The 18,363-nt window shown below is 43.7% G+C and overlaps 1 protein-coding gene across 1 annotated transcript; it reads left to right on the top strand.

The window, feature by feature from the left end:
• Positions 1-7,263: 7,263 nt before the first annotated feature.
• Positions 7,264-16,741, top strand: PTGES (prostaglandin E synthase). Its single transcript, XM_026688486.2, has 3 exons — positions 7,264-7,475; positions 10,766-10,848; positions 16,002-16,741. Exons 1-3 carry the CDS (start codon positions 7,368-7,370, stop codon positions 16,246-16,248), a joined length of 438 nt encoding a protein of 145 aa, XP_026544271.1. The 5' UTR covers positions 7,264-7,367; the 3' UTR covers positions 16,249-16,741.
• Positions 16,742-18,363: the final 1,622 nt, after the last annotated feature.

The raw sequence follows: 18,363 nt of genomic DNA, 5'->3' as shown, positions 1-18,363 counted from the left end.
CTCAATTGCCATCCTCTGAAACCACCCTACCTTTCCATATTTTGTAACGGGTATCTGGCAAAAAAATCAGAAAATAAAATACAGGGTGAATAGTCAAGACCTTGTTGATGATCCAAACTCTGTCAAGGATCTTGGAGTACTCATCTCAAATGACCTAAGTGCTAAAGCCCACTGTAACTACATAGCCAAAATAACTATGTTTTTACTTATACCTATTATCTTGTAAGCAATTTACAAATAAAAATAAATAAATAAAAATAAAATAAATTGTCTCATGAAAGCAGAAACTTTTTCAGCCTTTTTGTCAATGTGTCAATAGTGACTTTTCAGCACCTTGGACAGCTACCCTTCCCATCACCTCAGGGAAGTGTTTCCCAGCTGATGGCGACATAAAAAATTAATAAATAAATAAACCTTGTCCACTCTTAAAATGTGTGGACTTCAACGCCCAGAATTTGGGGCGTTGAAGTCCACACGTCTTGGAGTTGCTAAGGTTGAGAAAATCCTACATTAGGGCCTAATGGTCAAAGAAACTTGTAAGTTGCACCTAAATTGGAAAGTCAACTATGTGAACTCTTAATGAGACTGTCGCATGGATTGTCACAGAGAAGAGGGAGTCAAGCTATTCTCCAAAAAGCACCTGAAGGCAGGACAAGAAGCAACGGATGGAAACTAATCAAGGAGAGAAGCAACTTAGAACTAAGGAGAAATTTTCTGACAGTGAGAACAATTAATCAGTAAAACTGCTTGCCTCCAGAAGTTGTGGCTGCTCCATCCCTAGAGGTCTTCAAGAAGAGATTGGACAAGTATATAAGGAACGGGATAGGGACTCCTGCTTGAATAGGGATGGGATTAGAAGACCCCCCAAGGTCCCTTCCATCCCTATGAGTCTGTTCTATGAGATCTTCCTGTAGGTCCTGAGATGGACAGGTTCACACAATACATTAAGCCACCAAAGTGATTCTTCTTGGTTGGCCTTAGTGGGTTGTTAGCAATGAAACTTCTGTTCTTAGTTGTGGTTGTAACTCAAGGACTAGTTTATTCGTGGGTGAATGTGGACTTAGGAACAATATTCTCAATCTTAATACCTGCTTTGTTTAAACTATAGTTTAAAAAGAGTCAACATTACAGGTAGCCCTCAACTTTCAATCACAATTGAGACCAACATTTCTGTTGCTAAGTGAGTCAGCATTTTTAGTGTGTTTTGCCCCCTTTCTTGCCACAGTTGTTAAGTGAATCACTGCAATTCTTACAATAGTAACATGGTTGTTAAGTGAACCTGTCTTCCCCATTGACTTGGCTCATCCGACGGTCACAAAAAGAGATCACATGGCCATGGGACATTGCCACCGTCATAAATATGAGTCAGCTGCCAAGGGCCTGAATTTTGATGCCTGTAGATGCTGCAACTGTCGTAAGTGTGAAACATGGTCATGGGTCACTTTTTTCAGTGTGCCATGATCATTTTGAATGGTCACTAAATGAATAATAGTGGCTAAGGGAAGACGGCTTTGGGAAATGCATGTATGTGAGGCAGAGGGAGGTAAATATTGATCTAATTTGAATGGGATTGGCCAGGTGGTGACCTTTTGGGTCAGAAGGTAAAATGATCTGGTAGCTTTTTGAAAAGAGATCTTGTCCTCCTAGCCAAGATGCAAATCAATTATTTAGTTGTGTCAGGCCAGGCAAAAGTCTATTGCTGGCGTGCAAATGAGCTGCACTCAACTTTTTGGTGTGTGAAAAGGAAGGGCAACACCCTTGGTGGACAGGTAAGAGAGGATCTGGGTGTCTTATCATTTCAGGGGTGCAAAATTGCACCTCCCCAAGATTTCTCAGTGTGGTATTCCAGAAGATTCTGGAAGCTGAAATCTAGCAGCGTCGGAAGGTGCCATCTTAGGAATGGCTGGTTGGCATCTTTGGGCAAAACTCCTGTGCAAAAATGGGGACAGCAGCTGCCCGTGGTTGTCTAGCCACATCCGTTCACACAACCATTTTGGGTACAACAGATTCCAAGTGTGAAATCCAGCATCTTAAACCACAATATGGTTTACAGGTAGTTCTCGACTTAGGACCACAGTTGTCTGGAACCAGAAAAAAAACACCAAAAAAACACAGTGCCGTTGTAACTTCAAATGAAAGGTTGCAAGCCAAGGACTACGTGGCATGAGTTTGAGCCTAAGGTGTTTTAGCCTGCCTGCAGTTGGTTTTATGTGAATTTGGGGTCCAGGATAGTTTCAAAGAGGGAAATAGTCTATCCATCTACTGGTAGTAAGTGAATAGGGTAACATGGTTTCTTAAAGAGCCAGAGATAGCTGGATGAGATAAAATTTAGTTCAACCTAAAAAGAAATGATTAGGTCCAACCTGGCTATTGGCTTCTTTTTTATTTCTACCACTCCCCTTGCTTCCATCCTACTACTACTACTAGTACCGTACTACTACTACTATTCTTGTTGTCTTCCTCCTCCTCTTTTTCTTCTTCTTACTCCTCCTTGCCTTCTTCCTCTTCTTCCTCTCTTCTCTTCCTTCTCCTCCTTCTCTTCTCCTTTTTCCTCTTCTCTTCAACTTCATCTTCCTCCTTCCCCTCCGCTTTCTCCTCTTCTCCTTCCGTCCACCTCCTCTTTGTCCTTTTCTTTCTCCTCTTCCTTCTCCTTCTTTTCCTCCTCCTCTTCCTCTCCTCTTAATTTCCCCCTCCTCCTCCCCTCCTCTCCCCCCCAAGTTGCTTCCTGCATGGTCAATGCCATCGGGTTTCAGAGAGAGATCCTTCCCACTCTGCCCACTTAATCTGTCCAGCTCATCCTTGCTCCCTTACTTTTTTTTAATGCAACAGATCCAACATTTCTCTGACTGGAATCCCAAGCCGCCATCTAGATGTGAATTTGGAGTCTGACTCTTGGGTGGAGTAAAGCTGAAAAGAAGACAGCCGTGACCATCACAGATCCTTGAAGTACAATCTCACTGAATTCAACACTTCTCCAATCTTCCCAGGCCAAATGCAAGGACTTGGGCCAACTGGATAGACCCTCTTGAACACATCTGTGAGTCCAGAGTGCCTCCATTATTGTAAATCTCACCTTCCTGCATTATAGCCTCCTATGATGGGAGGAGCGATCTGCTCACCCTTGGTGGAGATCTGGGATGTGACCAACAAGTCAACGTCCTCCAGTTCATTGGAGCTCTGTAATTTCTCCGAGGGAAAACCTAGCTGGACGTCTCCTTCTTCCAATGGATCTTCTGGTCCTTCAGGATCTGTGGTTGACATCATCAAAGAAGAGAGGCTGCTGGCTTCATCTTCTCAACAGACTGGCTCCAACCCAACATTGACAAAGATTCCTGGATTCACTTAGAGGTGGATTACAATGGCACTAACCTGGTTGCCCTCTGAATACCTCAGCTCAATACTTCAACTCCCAGAATGCCTCAGACCAGAGTTTCTCAACCTTGGCAACTTGAGGACATGTTTGACTTCAACTCCCAGAATTCCTCAGCCAAGCTGGGGAATTCTGGGAGTTGGAGCCCATGTGTCTTATGAGAAACATTGCCTTGGACCATTGTTTAGAACTGCAAAGACATATTTTCAATATTATGTAATTGTATGGGTGGTGGTAGTCAAAGAGGGGGATATATCCCTTACAGAGGTGGTCTTCATCAGGTTCTGACCAGTTCTGGAGAACCAGTAGCGGAAATTTTGAGTAGCTCGGAGAACCGGGAAATGCCACCTCTGACTGGCCCCACCCCCTTATATTCTCTGCCTCTCAAGTCCCAGCTGATTGGCTGGGTCTCCTTTGCTTGCCCTGCACAAGAGAACGGAGTTGGAAAGCAGGTTAGTGGGGTGGGGAGGGAATAGGATTTTGCAGTAACCTTCCCCCTGGAATGGGGAGGGAATGGAGATTTTACAATATCCTTCCTCTGCCACGTCCACTAAGCCACGGCCACAGAAGCGGTAGTAAAAAAAAAAATTGAATCCCACCTCTGATCCCTTACTTAAAATATCAGGATTTTTTCTTTCTTTATTTCTGGTGGTAAGAAATGCGGCATTAACACAGTTTATATGGAATTTTTTCTTACCACCAGGGGGCAGCATGAACAAGTGCTTTAAAAATCCTTACTCCCTTTGGTAATGACCTAATCGTACCTGATTCATCGATTAAAAACTAATTATTCTTAATTCATGCCTCGGTGTCACCAAATGAGCATAGATTCCAGAAAAACGGGTCTGTTCAGCTAAACACCTCCTGCATTTTCATACTGTGATGGTACTTGGGGCAAAAAATAGGCTGCCTAGGAAACGATCGGATAAGAGAGGGCAGAGAGGCAGTCCTCGGCTTGCGACCACAAATGGAAACAGAATTGCCATAGCTAAGGAAGGCCGTTGTTATGGTCGTTTAGAAAATGGTCGTTTAGAAAATCACTGCAGTCATTAAGTGCAGTTGGCAATCACGTGACCTGGGGATGCTGTGTGCAACAGTCATAAGTTTGAGGATCGGTTGTATGCCACTTGATTGGTGCTGTTTTAACTTTCAACAATCACTTAAGAAATGGGTGCAAGTCTACCCACGTCCCTTTAAGGAGACGTGCTCTGTAAGAACTGAATGAAAGGATCCCACTTTAATTTGTTTCATTTGGCATCTACTCCCGAACAACAATTCTTCTGTACCAAATAAAGGACATCAGAAAATCAGAATAACAGAGTGGGAAGGGACCTTGGAGGTCTTCTAGTCCAGCAGGAGACCGTATACTATTCCAGACAAATGACTGTCTGGTCTCTTCTTAAAAACCTCCAGTTTTGGAGCCTCCACAACTTCTGAAGGCAAGTCGATCCACTGGATTATTGTTCTCGCTCGGGAAATTTCTCCTTAATTCCAGGTTGCTTCTCTCCTTGATTAGTTTCCATCCATCAGTTTCTTGTCGTGCCCTCTGGTGCTTTGGTGAATAGGTTGACTTGTGTCTTCTTTGGGGGCAGCCTCTCAACTACCGGAAGACTGTTATCCTGTCACTCCTGGTCCTTCTCTTCATTAGTCTAGACTAGTTCCTCTAACCGTTCATCGTAGGGTTTAGCCTCCATCTGGGCCGCTCTTCTCTTTGCAAAGCTCTACATCTGGCGTAACTCAGAGGTTACCTTCCCTGGTCACAGTTGGGTAGCCCGCCAGGGTCTTCATCTCCAATTGGATGGAGCACACCAAGCTTAAGACCCTTCCCAGGCAAAGGTTCCCCAGCTTGGCCCCTTGTGTTTGAGGGTTGGCCCTGACATCAGCCCTGCTTGGTAGAAGACTTCCTGTTTACAATACCAGGAGTGGAACCAGAACAGCTGGTGAGAAGGGAAGTGGGAAGCAAGCTGGATTGAGTCTCAGCGTCCATGGCTCCAGCTTAGAGGGATCATCTCTCCGGCTTCCCCTTCCACTAGGCCTCTTTCTAGCTGCTGTTGTGTTTGGAGACACAACTAAGGATTTGTTTATCTTTTTAAGAAGGTTTTACATAAGCAAATCCAGTGGGCTAAGCCCTGGGAAAGGGGGCCATCTGTATGCTCCAAGCAACAACAAAGAAGCCACCATGAATTTTTTTCAGCTGCTGCTATTGCAGGGGTCTCCAAACTTGACCAAGAGCCTTCCCAAGAACTTCAATAGCTCAGGGGTCTTTAAGACTTGTGGACTTCAACGGCCAGAAATCTGGCGGGGGAATTCTGGGAATTGAAGTCTGCAAGTCTTAAAAGTGCCCAAGGTTGGACACCCCTGGTCTACGCCAACTTTTACGAGGGCTCCCTCCTGCCCCGACATTGAACAAGATGGAAACTCGTGGCCCGTGGCCAAACCTCCAAAAGAAGACATAGCAAAGACACCTTAGAATGCCAGGTAAAGGTGTGTCCCCTGTGTTGGCTTTCCAACAACCATGCCAACAATTGAATTAGCATTTTTGGACGCTGCTTTTGTGAAAAGACATGCCCAAACAAGAAAGAAAAGCCCGATTGCCAGAAATAAAGATGGCATCATGCGTTTTTACCTGATCACCCTTCTGTAATTTCAACACGTTGCTTCCAATAATTCAGAGGAGGGTTTGTCCAGGAGCATCTGCAGAAATGGGGTGACTCTTGGCTGTTTCCTCATCAAACCTCATTAGGAAATTACTCCCTTTCCACTCAGTCCATAAAAGGGAATTATGAGCTGGGCAATACATCTCCCTATATTGCAAAAATACATATAAATAAATAAAACCCAGACAAAATCCATGTAAACCACGAAGTGTTCAGCCAGACAAGCTCAATAGGCAGCTATTGTGGCTTATTTTCTGACCTGGTTTGGCACGTTATGTGAATGGGGCGGGGCTCAAGGAAACTGCATTGTGAAATCAGGAATTTCCTTGTCCTTTACTGGGGAGAAGGTTTAAGTAAAGGCTGCTTATTCCTCCCTCTCAACATTGTGGAACTCTGTAGCTGGATTACCCACCTTAGCATTCGTTGGTTGCGTGACTGCAGCCACTCTGCTTTGAAAACTTACAGGGGAAGCTGATGATACTGACATGGCATGGTGCACTGATGTTGCTACCTAGTTTGGTCAGGAGAGGTCTGCAAGAAAACCACCAGACTCAGAGACCACCAAGGACCCCATCATTCAACCCTGAGATACAAATATTCTGTCATTAAGAAGCACACTTCAACAAACTCTGGTTTAGCACCCTACCAAATCTTTCTGAGTCTTGTCTGTTGCACAAAACCCACAATAAGCCCTTATTGATGGTTTCCACCTCACGGGGGTGTTGGTGGGGGGACTAATGTCAGTCAAACAAAGCCACCTCAGTGCTTAGGGTGCCAATAGAACCCCGATTTGAATCACTCAGAGTAGAAGGGTCCCTGGAGGTCTTCTAGTCCAGCCCCCTGCCCAAGCAGGAAACTGTACCATTTCAGACAAACGATTTCCATCCATCGTTTCTTATCCTGCTTTCTGGGGCTTTGCAGAATAGCTTGACCCCCTCTTCTTTGGGGCAGCCCCTCAAATACTGGAATACCGCTTATTGTGTCCCCCCTTTGTCCTTCTTTTTTCTCTAGAGTAGCAACCCTTCTTCATCTGTTTTTGTCTCCAGGCCTTTAATCACCTTAGTTGCCCTTCTTTGAACTTTCCCACCCACCGACCCTCGCGAAGTCTCCGCATCTGTTTTGCAAACGCGGTGACCAAAAACGTTCTTTTTAAGGCGTCACAACGACGCGAAAGTGGCTCGCTTCGGTTGTAAGTGGCGGCAAAGGAGGGCTGATCCCCCCACACACACACCCCATCCCCTCCACTCCCCCCAGCAGACCCACCCCTTCTTCATCGCCGGCCTATATAGTCCGTGCCAGAACGCGTAAGGAAACAGTCCTTTCTCTCCGGCGTTGCCAAAATGATGCAAAACGAGGTCTTCGCGTCTTTCCTTTTCTTCGCTACGCTTTTGATCTTGAAGATGTTCGCCGTGGCCATCCTCACGGGGCAAGTCAGACTTCGGAGAAAGGCAAGGCAAAAGGGGAGGCTTGGGACCGTCGGTGGCGGGGAAGGGTGGTGGGGGGAAGCAGCCAAAGGAAGTTTCCTTTCCTTGCAAATTCTCTTTTTAGAAGAGGAGAAAAGGACGAATTTCGCTCTTGCAGCATCACCGCTTGGATGTCAACTAACCAGCTTTGGGAGGGGGCGTGTTTTGGGGAGAACGGAGACGGGGTGCAGGAGGTAACCACGTTTGAGAGGGCTTCTGGCTGGCTTTAGGGTTCCAGAGCCCATTATCCTCAGCGGAGCTTTTCAGAAGAAGCTAAGGACTTTCCCAGGGAAGGCTGCAAACACATGGCAACGTTTTTTCTAGAAGGCGCAGTTGAAAGGAATATTTGAGGCTTTTAAAATATGGGGATTTTATTTTTTAGGAAAATATTGTTTTAGGATCCACCCAAGAGGTTCGAGGTTTTTGGCTCATGCTGGAGAGCCCATCCTTGGGGGAATTGTGTACTCTGGGCTGTTTTCTGTGTGTGGTGTTGATATGGTGGCTATTGTGTGAAGCGATTTAGATTGGGGTGTTGATGCTGGCTTATGGTTATAGTATTTATAAGCCGGCTATTAAGCCACCATATCAATACCACACTCAGAATAGCCCAAGATACATAGAGAAGTTTCCAGAGGATGGGCTCCAGGGTGAACCCCAAAACTTGGCAAAATAAATCTCAGGTACCCCATGACCAACCCAGATTGGATCCTGCAACGTTATCCTGGGACATGTGTATTCATTGGTGAATGTTGTTTTAGTACATTGCTCTGTAATTAAAGGAAAAATGATTAGATACCTGGAGAAAATTGGAATATTAGATATGTTTGCGACTTTGTTATTTATAAAAAATAAATAAAGGTGGAAGATGATTTGGGTTGCATCACTTTTCATAAGTTGAAACTTCTTGAAAACAATATTTTGGCTTTATGGGTGGATATCTTAGAAGTTTGTCACTTTGGGACTAAATATTGGTGAGCCAAATGATACATGGTTTAAAAATTAAGACAATATTTTTCCATTGAGTAAGGATTATATGATTTTTTTTAATTTCATGCATACAACTTCTTATGCAGAAAAAAAATAGTGCTGTGAAGGGAAAAACTGAATATATTTTGGTTACCGCCAGACCGAGTTAAAAAAAAATCTATGTGATATCTATTGGAATTGATACAAAATCAATGCAGTCTTTAAGTTTATCATTAGACCACATATAACAAAGTTAGAGCTGGAAGGGACCTTGGAGGTCTTCTAGTCGAGCCCCCTGCTCAGACAGATTCTATATTATTTCAGACAAATGGTTGTCCAATCTCTTCTTAAAAACCTCCAGTGATGGAGAACCTACAATTTCTGGAAGGAAATTCCAATGGTTCATTGTTCTCACTGTTAGGAAATTTTATGTGAGATGCCCAATTCCATTTTACGGGAGTACAGCTCCACATTGCATTATAATCAACTGTAATATTCTAAAATGGGATTGTGGTGTGTAAATGATTGGAAGTTAGAGCCAAGCTGGATAAGACCAGATCCCAGAGCCTTTTTTTTTTTTTTTTTAATTTCTAACAACGCCAGCATATAAAAGAAACACGATAGCTTTTTTTAAAAAACGCTGTGTTTGGGGATTAAATAGAAGGCCAGGTGCATAGCTCCATGGCACACCCGACAGAAAAATTGTGTCATTTAAAAAAAAAACAACGTGTTCATGCCTGGATTTCGGCAGGGAGGAATCTGTATTCTGTTTAAATGGGGTATTTGGCATTTGACACGGAAATGTCTAAATTCAGCCCTAGGGGTCACCAGGCCATTAAATCTTGATCGCTCTGGATCTCCAGTCATGGAGCACCTATCACTTCTGAAAAACAAAGTTGTTCCACTGGTTAATTGTTTTCACTCTCAGGAAATTCCTCCTTACTTCCAGGTGGCCTTTCTCCTTAATTAGTTTCCATCCCTTGCTTTCTTGTCCTGCCTTTTGGTGCTTTGGAAAATGGGTTGACACCACCACCAAGGGGGCATTTGGCAGCCCCTCAAATATCGGAACACTGCCATCAAATCCAAAAAACCCAACACAGCAATGAAGTTTTATTAAATGCATAGAGTGAGCCCGTGTTTTACCATCCTAGCAACCTTAAGAGAGAGGTGGACTTCAACTCCCAGAATTCCCCCAGAATGTAACCCTGTTAAAAGTCTTGGCCGACACGGATGTCATCTTAGCTCCAGTATTAAATGTAAACCTGACCATCAAGATTTCCCCTCCATGGTTGATGCCAACATTGAAATTACATCATGGGTGGTGTAATGGGAATTTTTTTAAAAAAATTGGGGATTGCACAACATTTTCAAATATTGGATTTTTTTTTTTTTAAAGTGTTGAAACATGGGATATTCAAATAGTTTTCTTGGAAAAATGTTACAAGGGGGTGACACCGGTTGACGTCAATGCTTTTGCAATCCTGCCTTATTTTTTCTTTAATAAGCAGCTGTTTTGAAGTGTTAGGAAGGGTTGTAGGATTTGAAGGTCACCAAAAACGAGCCATGGCTGCTGTTGAGGGGTGGGGAGTTTACGCAGGTCTGCAGAGAAGCCAATAATCCTTCATAGCAAGAGAATATAATCCCCCCCCCCCCAGCCTGTTTTTTCAAGATTCATAATCCATGAAGGTTTTAAAGCAGGCAGGAGGAGGAACTGTTTATCTTTTGCAAGCAAAGTTATGGCTTCTCTTGAGCTCTCTTGTAAAAAAAGAAAACTTGGCTCATGCCAGAGAGTATTCAATTGAGTGAAATAGAGTTGGGGTTGGTAGGTCATCCATCTCTGGAGGTCTTTACAGGGAAGATGGTTCCTTCAAGGGTGGTTTAATTGGTTGTCCTACACACTGCAGAGGCTAGAGTGATATTTCTCAGTCTTGGGATTGGAAGATTTTGGGGGATGCCCACGACCCTGAGGGGGTCTCAGGCCTGCCCTAAACCATAGCAGACAAGCTACAATTGAACCCCAGCCTAGATAAACCACCTTTATCTAGGCTTAGGGCAAAGTCTTGTTAGAAGGTCAAAACTGGCTTGTAGAACATGAATAAATGGTATGAGAACTTCTCCTTGGATGAAGGTATTCAGTTACCCAGGTCCTAGTGCTTTTTTTTTTTTTTTTTGTCAAAAGGCAACTGGGCCAGTTTTTTTTTCAGGAAAAAGAAGAAGATGCTTTGCTTCTCATCCAAGAAGCCATCCGTTGTGGTTGGATGAATGTTCTCCTTGGATGTTCATTGTCTTCTCTTTCTGGCCCTTTCCAGGCATTTGCCAACCCTGAGGACGCGCTGAAACATGGTGGCTTGGAGTTCCACAGAGAAGACCCCTATGTGCAGAGGTGCCTCAGGTAAGTCATCCTGGGGGATCAGCCATGGTCAGCTCAGCAAGGTAGACCGGACGAAGAAACAGGAGCCATGTAGGTCTACAACTACTTTGATTAGAATAGCTCTAGTGACAGAACCTTGCAAGCCGAATAGGTTTCTCTCCTCTCCTTGCTCCTCTTCTCTCCTCTTCTTCTCCTCACTCCTCTCCTCCTCACTCTTCTCTTCTCCTCGCTCCTATTTTCTCTCCTCAATCCTCTCTTCTCTCTTCTTTTCCTCTCTTCTCTCCTCTTCTCCTCACTCCTCTCTTCTCTCTTCTTCTCACTCTTCTCTTCTTCTCTTCTCTTCTTCTCCTCACTCTCTTCCTCTCATTCAGCATGTCACCACTATGCTATGGATCTGGTTTTCCTTGGGAGAAGGATCCTTCTCACCTCCACCCTCCATCAAATTAACCAAGGATAATATTGCTGGCCAATTCTATCAAGCCAGTTTTGACCTTCTAGCAAGACTTTGCCCTAAACCCAAAAGTGGTTTATCTAGGCTGGGGCTCAATTGTAGCTTGTCTGTTGTGGTTTAAGGCAGGCCTGAGACCTCCTCAGGGCTGTGGGCATCCCCCAAATCTTTTGAGAAGGTCTCCAGAACCTTCCCTCATCGCTGGAGCTGTGTCCCATCTTTTCAAAGCAAACATTTGCGTGCCAGACATGCCTAATAAACTTTTGATTTATCTGAAAAGGGAGATCGCTTTTCCTTTTAAAGAGCAGGATAGCCTTGCATTCCATAGGGATGTGAATCATGTGGTTAATTTGGCAATCTTCCTCCTGCCAATTAATCAGTCCGAATTCCCACATATATATTCCCCTTAGAGTGATTTTTTTTGTGGTTATTATTATTATTCAACCCCGGTAGAAAGAATCAGAGTTCCCCTGATGTAAACACATCCTGCCTTGTGCAATTTCAAACTTGTAAACCTCTCCTTTCCTGAGTGAGAGTGGCAATGATAAGATGGAGCTAAAAAGGAATGTAGACCCAAGTGCCAAACAGGGATGGGCGTTGAGTTCGAGAAGCATGCAATCCAGGTGAAGAAAGCATTTTTCCCCCTCACCTGGCATACTTCACCTGGTTCTTTAGCAGGACAGAGGTCTCTTGTACATCTGGGTGGCATTTTATGTTCTTTGGCAAAACTGCTTAGGAAATAGGGCTTTGCTGTGAGGAATGCCTCTCCTTGTTCCACCCTGATAGGCCATTCGTGGTCTGTTGCACCAGAAAGAATTGGAAGGGTCCTTGGAGATCAACTAGTCCAAGCAGGAGACCCTATAGCATTCTGGACATATGACTGTCCAATCTCTTCTTGAAAACCTCCAGTGATGGAGGACCCACAATTTCTGAAGGGAAGCCTGTTCCACTGACTAATTGTTCTGTCAGGAAATTCCTCCTTAATCCTAAATTAGATCTCTCTTTGATGAGCCTCCATCCATCACTTCTTGTCCTGCCTTCAGGTTCTCTGGAGAATAGACAGACCTCTTTTCTGTGACAGCCCCTCAAATATTGGAAGATGCCATCATGCCATCCTTTTCTTCATTCGTCTACACCTATTATGTGGTTCCCTCAACCAATCATTGTATAATTTAGCTTCCAATCCCTACATCATCTTTGTTGCTCTTCTGTGCATTCTTTCTAGGGTCTCAATTTTTATTTTTATTTTTTTGGTATCAGAGTGACTAAAACTGGATGCAGTATTCCACATGTGATCTCACCAATGCTGTATAAAGTTGTACTATCACTTCTTATGATCTTGATGCCGTCCTTCTGTCGATGCAGCCTAGAACTGTGTTGGCCTTTTTAGCAGCTGCAGCACACTGCTGGCTCATGTTTAAGCGATTGTCCACTAGGACTCCGAGATCCCTCTCACAGTTATTACTATTGAGCCAAGTCCCACTTATACTATATCTGTACATTTGGTTTTTCTTGCCCAAGTGTAAATCTTAAACACTTCAATCCTCAACCAGGAGGGATAATCTTGATTTCTCCAGGCAAGAGAAAGGAATTTGATTCAGGGAGGAAGCAACCTTTGTTTATTTAACTTTTGAAAACACCCACATTATTTCTCCTCCTTGCTTCTTATTTCAGCCAATGCTGTAAAAAAAAAAAATTGTTTGTTCTAGCTTAGGCACTCCAGAGAAAGAGAAAGATGGAGATTTGGGGAGATTTACAACATATTGTTTGCTTTGAAGCTTAAAAAGTTGGCTCCAGATTGTAAGCAAAAAAAAAAGAAGGATTTTTCAGCTTGGTCAGTTAGCAAACTCGGCCTCCACATCTGAGGGCTGGCTGGCATTCATCCAGGACTGGAGGTATTTCGCTGGATGGCCCATTTATTTTTTTTTTATTTTTTTTTTGCAAAGCTGAGGAAAGACTCGATGGAAAAAGATGGAAAAAGAAATACCTTTTAAATTGAAGCTTCATTGCCATTCAGTGAATTGATTACAATTAATGGGATTCCTTCCAGCGTGTTTAATTGTGTTTTCTGCAGCCTGGGAGTTCTGGTTGAAGTGGGTGGGTTGGCAAACCCTGAGAAGGAACTCGGACATCTGTCCAAGAATTGTAGAACCAAAGGGCTGGAAGGGACCTAGGAAGAATCAAGAGAACAAGAAGGAACTGAATGGCCTGCCCATCAGAAAAAAAAGAGAAAGTTGAGGTAGACAATTTAATGACTGAAGTCCAAAGGCCTTGGTTGGTGAAGCGATTGAGTTGTCCTTCTATATTTCTGATGTGTTGCGGTTTTCCTTTGTTACAATCTCCATGTCACCCACTTAAGAACTTGTCTTAACTCATTCCTGCTTCCCCAGTATTTCCTCCCTGCCTTGAGGGCCAAAGAATGATTTACACTCTGAATTTCCTAGCCAAAGAGGGCAGAGTTGCTCTAAAGTATAATACCTAGGCAAGAAATCCCTTAATTGGGTCATCAGAAGGTTAATCTTCAACATCACCAACAAAATAGCTCAGTCTGAGTTGTGTTTATGCCCTAGGCTGAAATATGGGCAGGAAGTAGCTGAAGTTGGGTGCCTTAGGTCATAACCTTGTCTTGTTTATATAATCTCCTTTTAACAACTTTGGGGTATGGCCAAGGGGTGTGTGTGTGTGTGTACATGAACAAGACCCAAATGGATGGAGAGCACCATTGTGGTAGCACACACTTTTTTTTTTGCCTCTTTGCAAATGAGAAACGGTGGGGATGGAATCCAGATGTGGGTGTCATTCAATGCAAGCTACAGTTGGGGAGGTGCTTTTGGCCTTGAGTCCTTCCCTTGACGTTGAAGCTAGAGAGTTGAGGAGCTTCTTTTGACCTCAAGCCATTCTTGAAGATGAGACTCTTGGCCAACCCTACATGTTCATGGGTAAACAAAACCCATTTCAGAGGGATTTCTAATTGCCAAGGCTCCATTCAAGTGGATTTACAGTGTGTCCATCTGTCTTGCAATAAAAACAGTGGATTACAGCTGTCAGCTTTTGCCTTAGATGCAGCCCATGAGCTACAGAGAGACTTATGTAAAAAGCCCAGCCCCAGTTCTGACCTCTGGGAAGGATTTGCATGGCTGATATAATGTAGATGGCAGGTATGTAAAGATTGTTTGTGGAAGTTGTGAGAGAGGAAAGTACAGACAATCCTTGACTTGCAGCCATTTTGTTTAGTGATTGCTTGAAATTACAGCGGACCTAAAGAAAGTGGCTTATGAACCATTTTCCACATGGTGGGAAACTGACTGTTGCAGCATTTTAATATATAAAATGAGAGTAAACTCCACTCCCTTGTTGCCTAGTTGGGTAAGAAAACAACCGAGTGCAGAGAATGTCAAGGAACCCACAGTCCTCCTCCCCCCCACACACAAACCCCACTCCCTTCTACCGTAGCACTGATGATGTTACCGAGTTTGGCAATAAAACACCTGCAAGAAAACAACCAAGCTCAGAGAGCACCAAAGACCCCTCATTTCAAGCCCAAGCTGCAAACATTCTCCTTTATGCGAATGGTCATTAAGCAAATAGATGCAAGTTGAGGACTACCTTGCCCTCTGTTGCTGGCTGTCTTCCATAAATCATGATTACACAAGCCACGTCTTTGTCGAATGTGTAAAACCAGTTAGAGGTATGGACTACAGGCTACAACTCACAAATTAGGTGCAAGATTCATTTCGGACTGCAGCTGACTCGGGTTAGATGGGATTTTCCACTAGTTCAAGGCAAAGATGAAATTTTTTTTTTTAAAGATGTTTGTCGTCTTTTTTTTTTTGCAAAACCAGCCAACCGTATCTTTGCTGGGAAACGATTCTCTTGGTGATTGTTTTTGCTCCAAGATTCCTGGCAAACCTTGTGAATTTAACTGGGGGAGCCAGTTTGATGATATTCATTGTAATGATCTGGCAGGTTTTCTGATTTGTTTTGTTTTTTTCTAATGATGTGATTAAAGTCAGTCATGGGGTTTCCAACATAGCCTCCCCACAGAATTCATTCGCTGAATAATTGGGTCTTGTATTGGAATGTTCACTCTGCAGAATCTGTGTGGTGACTTTTGCAAAGCTTCGATTTTTTTAAAGAGAGGTTTAGCATTTCACTAGTTGACTAAAAAGGAGAAGGGAATGAATTTTCTTCCAAATTAGAACTTCTCTCCCAGATCTGAATTTCTCTTCTAAATATCTGAAGATGGCCAAAATTTCTCTTCTCAGTCTTCTGTCCTCCAGACTGAAACCCAAGGTCCTTCAAAAATCTTGTCCTCAGGGGTCTCCATACCCATCTCTGACACGCTCCTCTGAATCCATGGAGATTCTCCATCATCCAGGTCTTGGTTGTCCCAAAGGTGCTTTTTCAAAAAGGCAACTGGACATCTTTGTTTTTACTTTAAGTTGTTTCGTTTCCCACCCAAGAAATTCCAGTTCATCATTCTTCAGTTTAGAACCGAAGAAGCTTCTCGGATGAGAAGCAGAACATCTTCAAGCAAAAAACGAAGATGTCCAGTTGCCTCTTGAAAAAAAAAGCACCTTTGGGACTCCTCTGAATCTGTTCTATCCTGTCCATCATCTTCTGGGACCCCCATAATAGCATCCAGAGAAGCCCAGGTGAGTCTTCCCGATGTTGGGTCTAAAGGACTAACCATGGTCATGTTCTTCTTCTGTGTCCTTGTCTCCAGAGTTCATCGCAACGATATGGAAACCATCTTCCCGTTTCTGTTCATTGGGGCCGTCTATAGCTTCCTGCATCCCAATCCACTGGTGGCTCGGATCCACTTTCTGATTTTCTTCCTCGGCCGGATGGTTCACACCGTGGCGTATCTCCTGAAGCTGAGACCTCCCATCCGGTCCGTGGCCTACAGCGTGGCTCAGATTCCATGTTTCTCCATGGCCTTGCAGATCCTCATTTCGGTGATCCGACGTTAGTGGCCATCAGTGGCCTTCGTCTCCAGTGGGCCTTGCGTGATGTGAAATGGAGGACGTGAAGGGATAGCAAGAATCCAAATGGAGGGAATCAATGCTTCACCCTAGGGCTGAGTTAACCAGTTCTGGCTTCTCTCTTAGGAGAACAAGACTATAATGGATGGATTTCTTATCTCCTGATCTCTTGCTTGTAAGGGGCGGATGATACTTTTGCAAGGGCCAGGTTGGCTTGGGAGAACTTGGAAGATGTGGGCAATCCAGAAGCATCACAACTTGGGTGGGTGTGAGTGGAAAGAGTTTTTCCTGCATCAGTTGAAGGATGAAATACTTTTCTCATCTAGATGGCCACCTAACCTCAGCTGAAATCTCTTGGGATGCCCATTCCAGTTACGAGATGTTCAGAGTCCAGCATGGGTTGAGTTATGGACATGACTGTTAATCTTCACACCGTTTGTAATTGAACAAATAAAAACAAAATTAAAGCTTTCTTAAATAAGCTTTGCAGTTGGTGGAGAGTTTCTTTCAACTGTGTACGAAACTCCTGGTTTCAGATTAAATTTTTCTTAACCCTCTCAAACTTTCATCATGCTATGTCTGGAGGCTCTTCAGATTGGAATTGTTCAGTTCCCAGAATTCCTCAGTCGGGGCAGACACTGCTGAGAATTCTGGGAGTTGTAGGAGATCCTTCAGATGCATAGATTTCAAAATACAGATTATCAGATTCTCATTAAATGTTAAGGGGGAAAAAATGTCTAGGCGGAAAAACAGTTAGATGGTGGAACCAATGGCCCACAAGGGTAACTTCAAGGTTGGGTGAATTCATGCTGGGGCAGGACAGCTATTTCTCAGAAAGTCTTGAATTCTTTCCCTGAGTAGCAGGTCGTGGCGGAAATCCTCTTCCAACTCTGTGAACAAGTGTTTACAATGTGTGTAGGTACTGCTACTTGTTGTAGCTGTTTTACCACGCTTCTGTACCTCACCAAGGTCACAAGTGGCATCATCACCCTGCCAAAACATCTAAAAAAAAAAAAACTAAGCACAGTTAGAAGTTGAATGGGAGACCACTCAGAGATCTCTAGCTATTGCCACTCAGCGATGGAACCTTTCGTTGATTCATCAGCCTCTCTGCTCGCAGGACCTCCTGGCTGCTCATCCATCTGCGCCAAGCGCTTCATGGGAAAAACGGGGTTGTGGGTTTCCCAAGAGAATGTGCGGAGTTCAAAGCAAATCTAAAGTAAAAGAGAGCAGGAAGTGAAAGCCCAGAAACCAAATTAACCATGCTTCTAATTTATTTTTTGAGTAAAGTGTCTTACCTGTATGTCAATGAAGATTCTGAGTCATCCAGGTAAAGTTCCCGAGAACTTTGAGCCTTCTTTAAAAAAATAAAAATAAAAGTCCACTTGCCATGACTCAACTTCCAGATTTCTCACCTTTCATTGCCCCTCCCTGAATAAAGTGAATGAGCTGGAAGGGACCTTGGAGGTCTTCTAGTCCAGCAGGAGAGCTTATAGTATTTCAGAGAAGTGGCTGTCTAGACTCTTCTTAAAAACATCCACTGGTTAATGTGGAAGGATCTTCACGAGAGGAAAATCCCTAAAATAAACGCACACTTAGAAATGATTCTGTATCGTTTTTGCTGGCTGCAAAACTTATTCTGAAATGTTCATTTTATGCATTTGATGTTACAGCACTGCCCTCTAGCGTCTCTTTCTATCTATAGCTGGCTACGGTAGAGATAATTTTATTTTTTTACTGGCAATGCCAAGTCACATTTTAGTTATAGATCATTCCCAGAAACCAGTCTTGGATTCGAGAAATGGACTGGTAGAAATTATCCTATACGATCACAAAAAGAGCCTGGCTAGAAAACCAAGAGACGGTGAGTTCTAGTCCTGCCTTAGCCATGAAAGCCAGCTCGGTGATTTTGAACCAGTCCCTCTCTCTCTCTCTCTCCCTCTCAGTCCAGCCCACCTCACAGGGTTGTTGTTGTGGGGGGGGGGGGGAAATAGGAGGAGAAGGCATGTTGGATATGTTCACTGCCGTGAGTTATTTGAAAAAATAATAAAAAGGCAGGTGCAAATAAATTAAAAATAAAAACACCCCAATGCACAGGTGTGG

The sequence above is a fragment of the Notechis scutatus genome, chromosome 15, assembly GCF_049901735.1.
Source record: "Notechis scutatus isolate UNSWTSFEM ecotype Mainland chromosome 15, rNotScu1.2, whole genome shotgun sequence".
Taxonomy (NCBI): Eukaryota; Metazoa; Chordata; class Lepidosauria; order Squamata; family Elapidae; genus Notechis; species Notechis scutatus.
The sequence above is the reverse complement of the archived record's forward strand: the minus strand, read 5'-3'. Positions and strand labels throughout refer to the sequence as shown.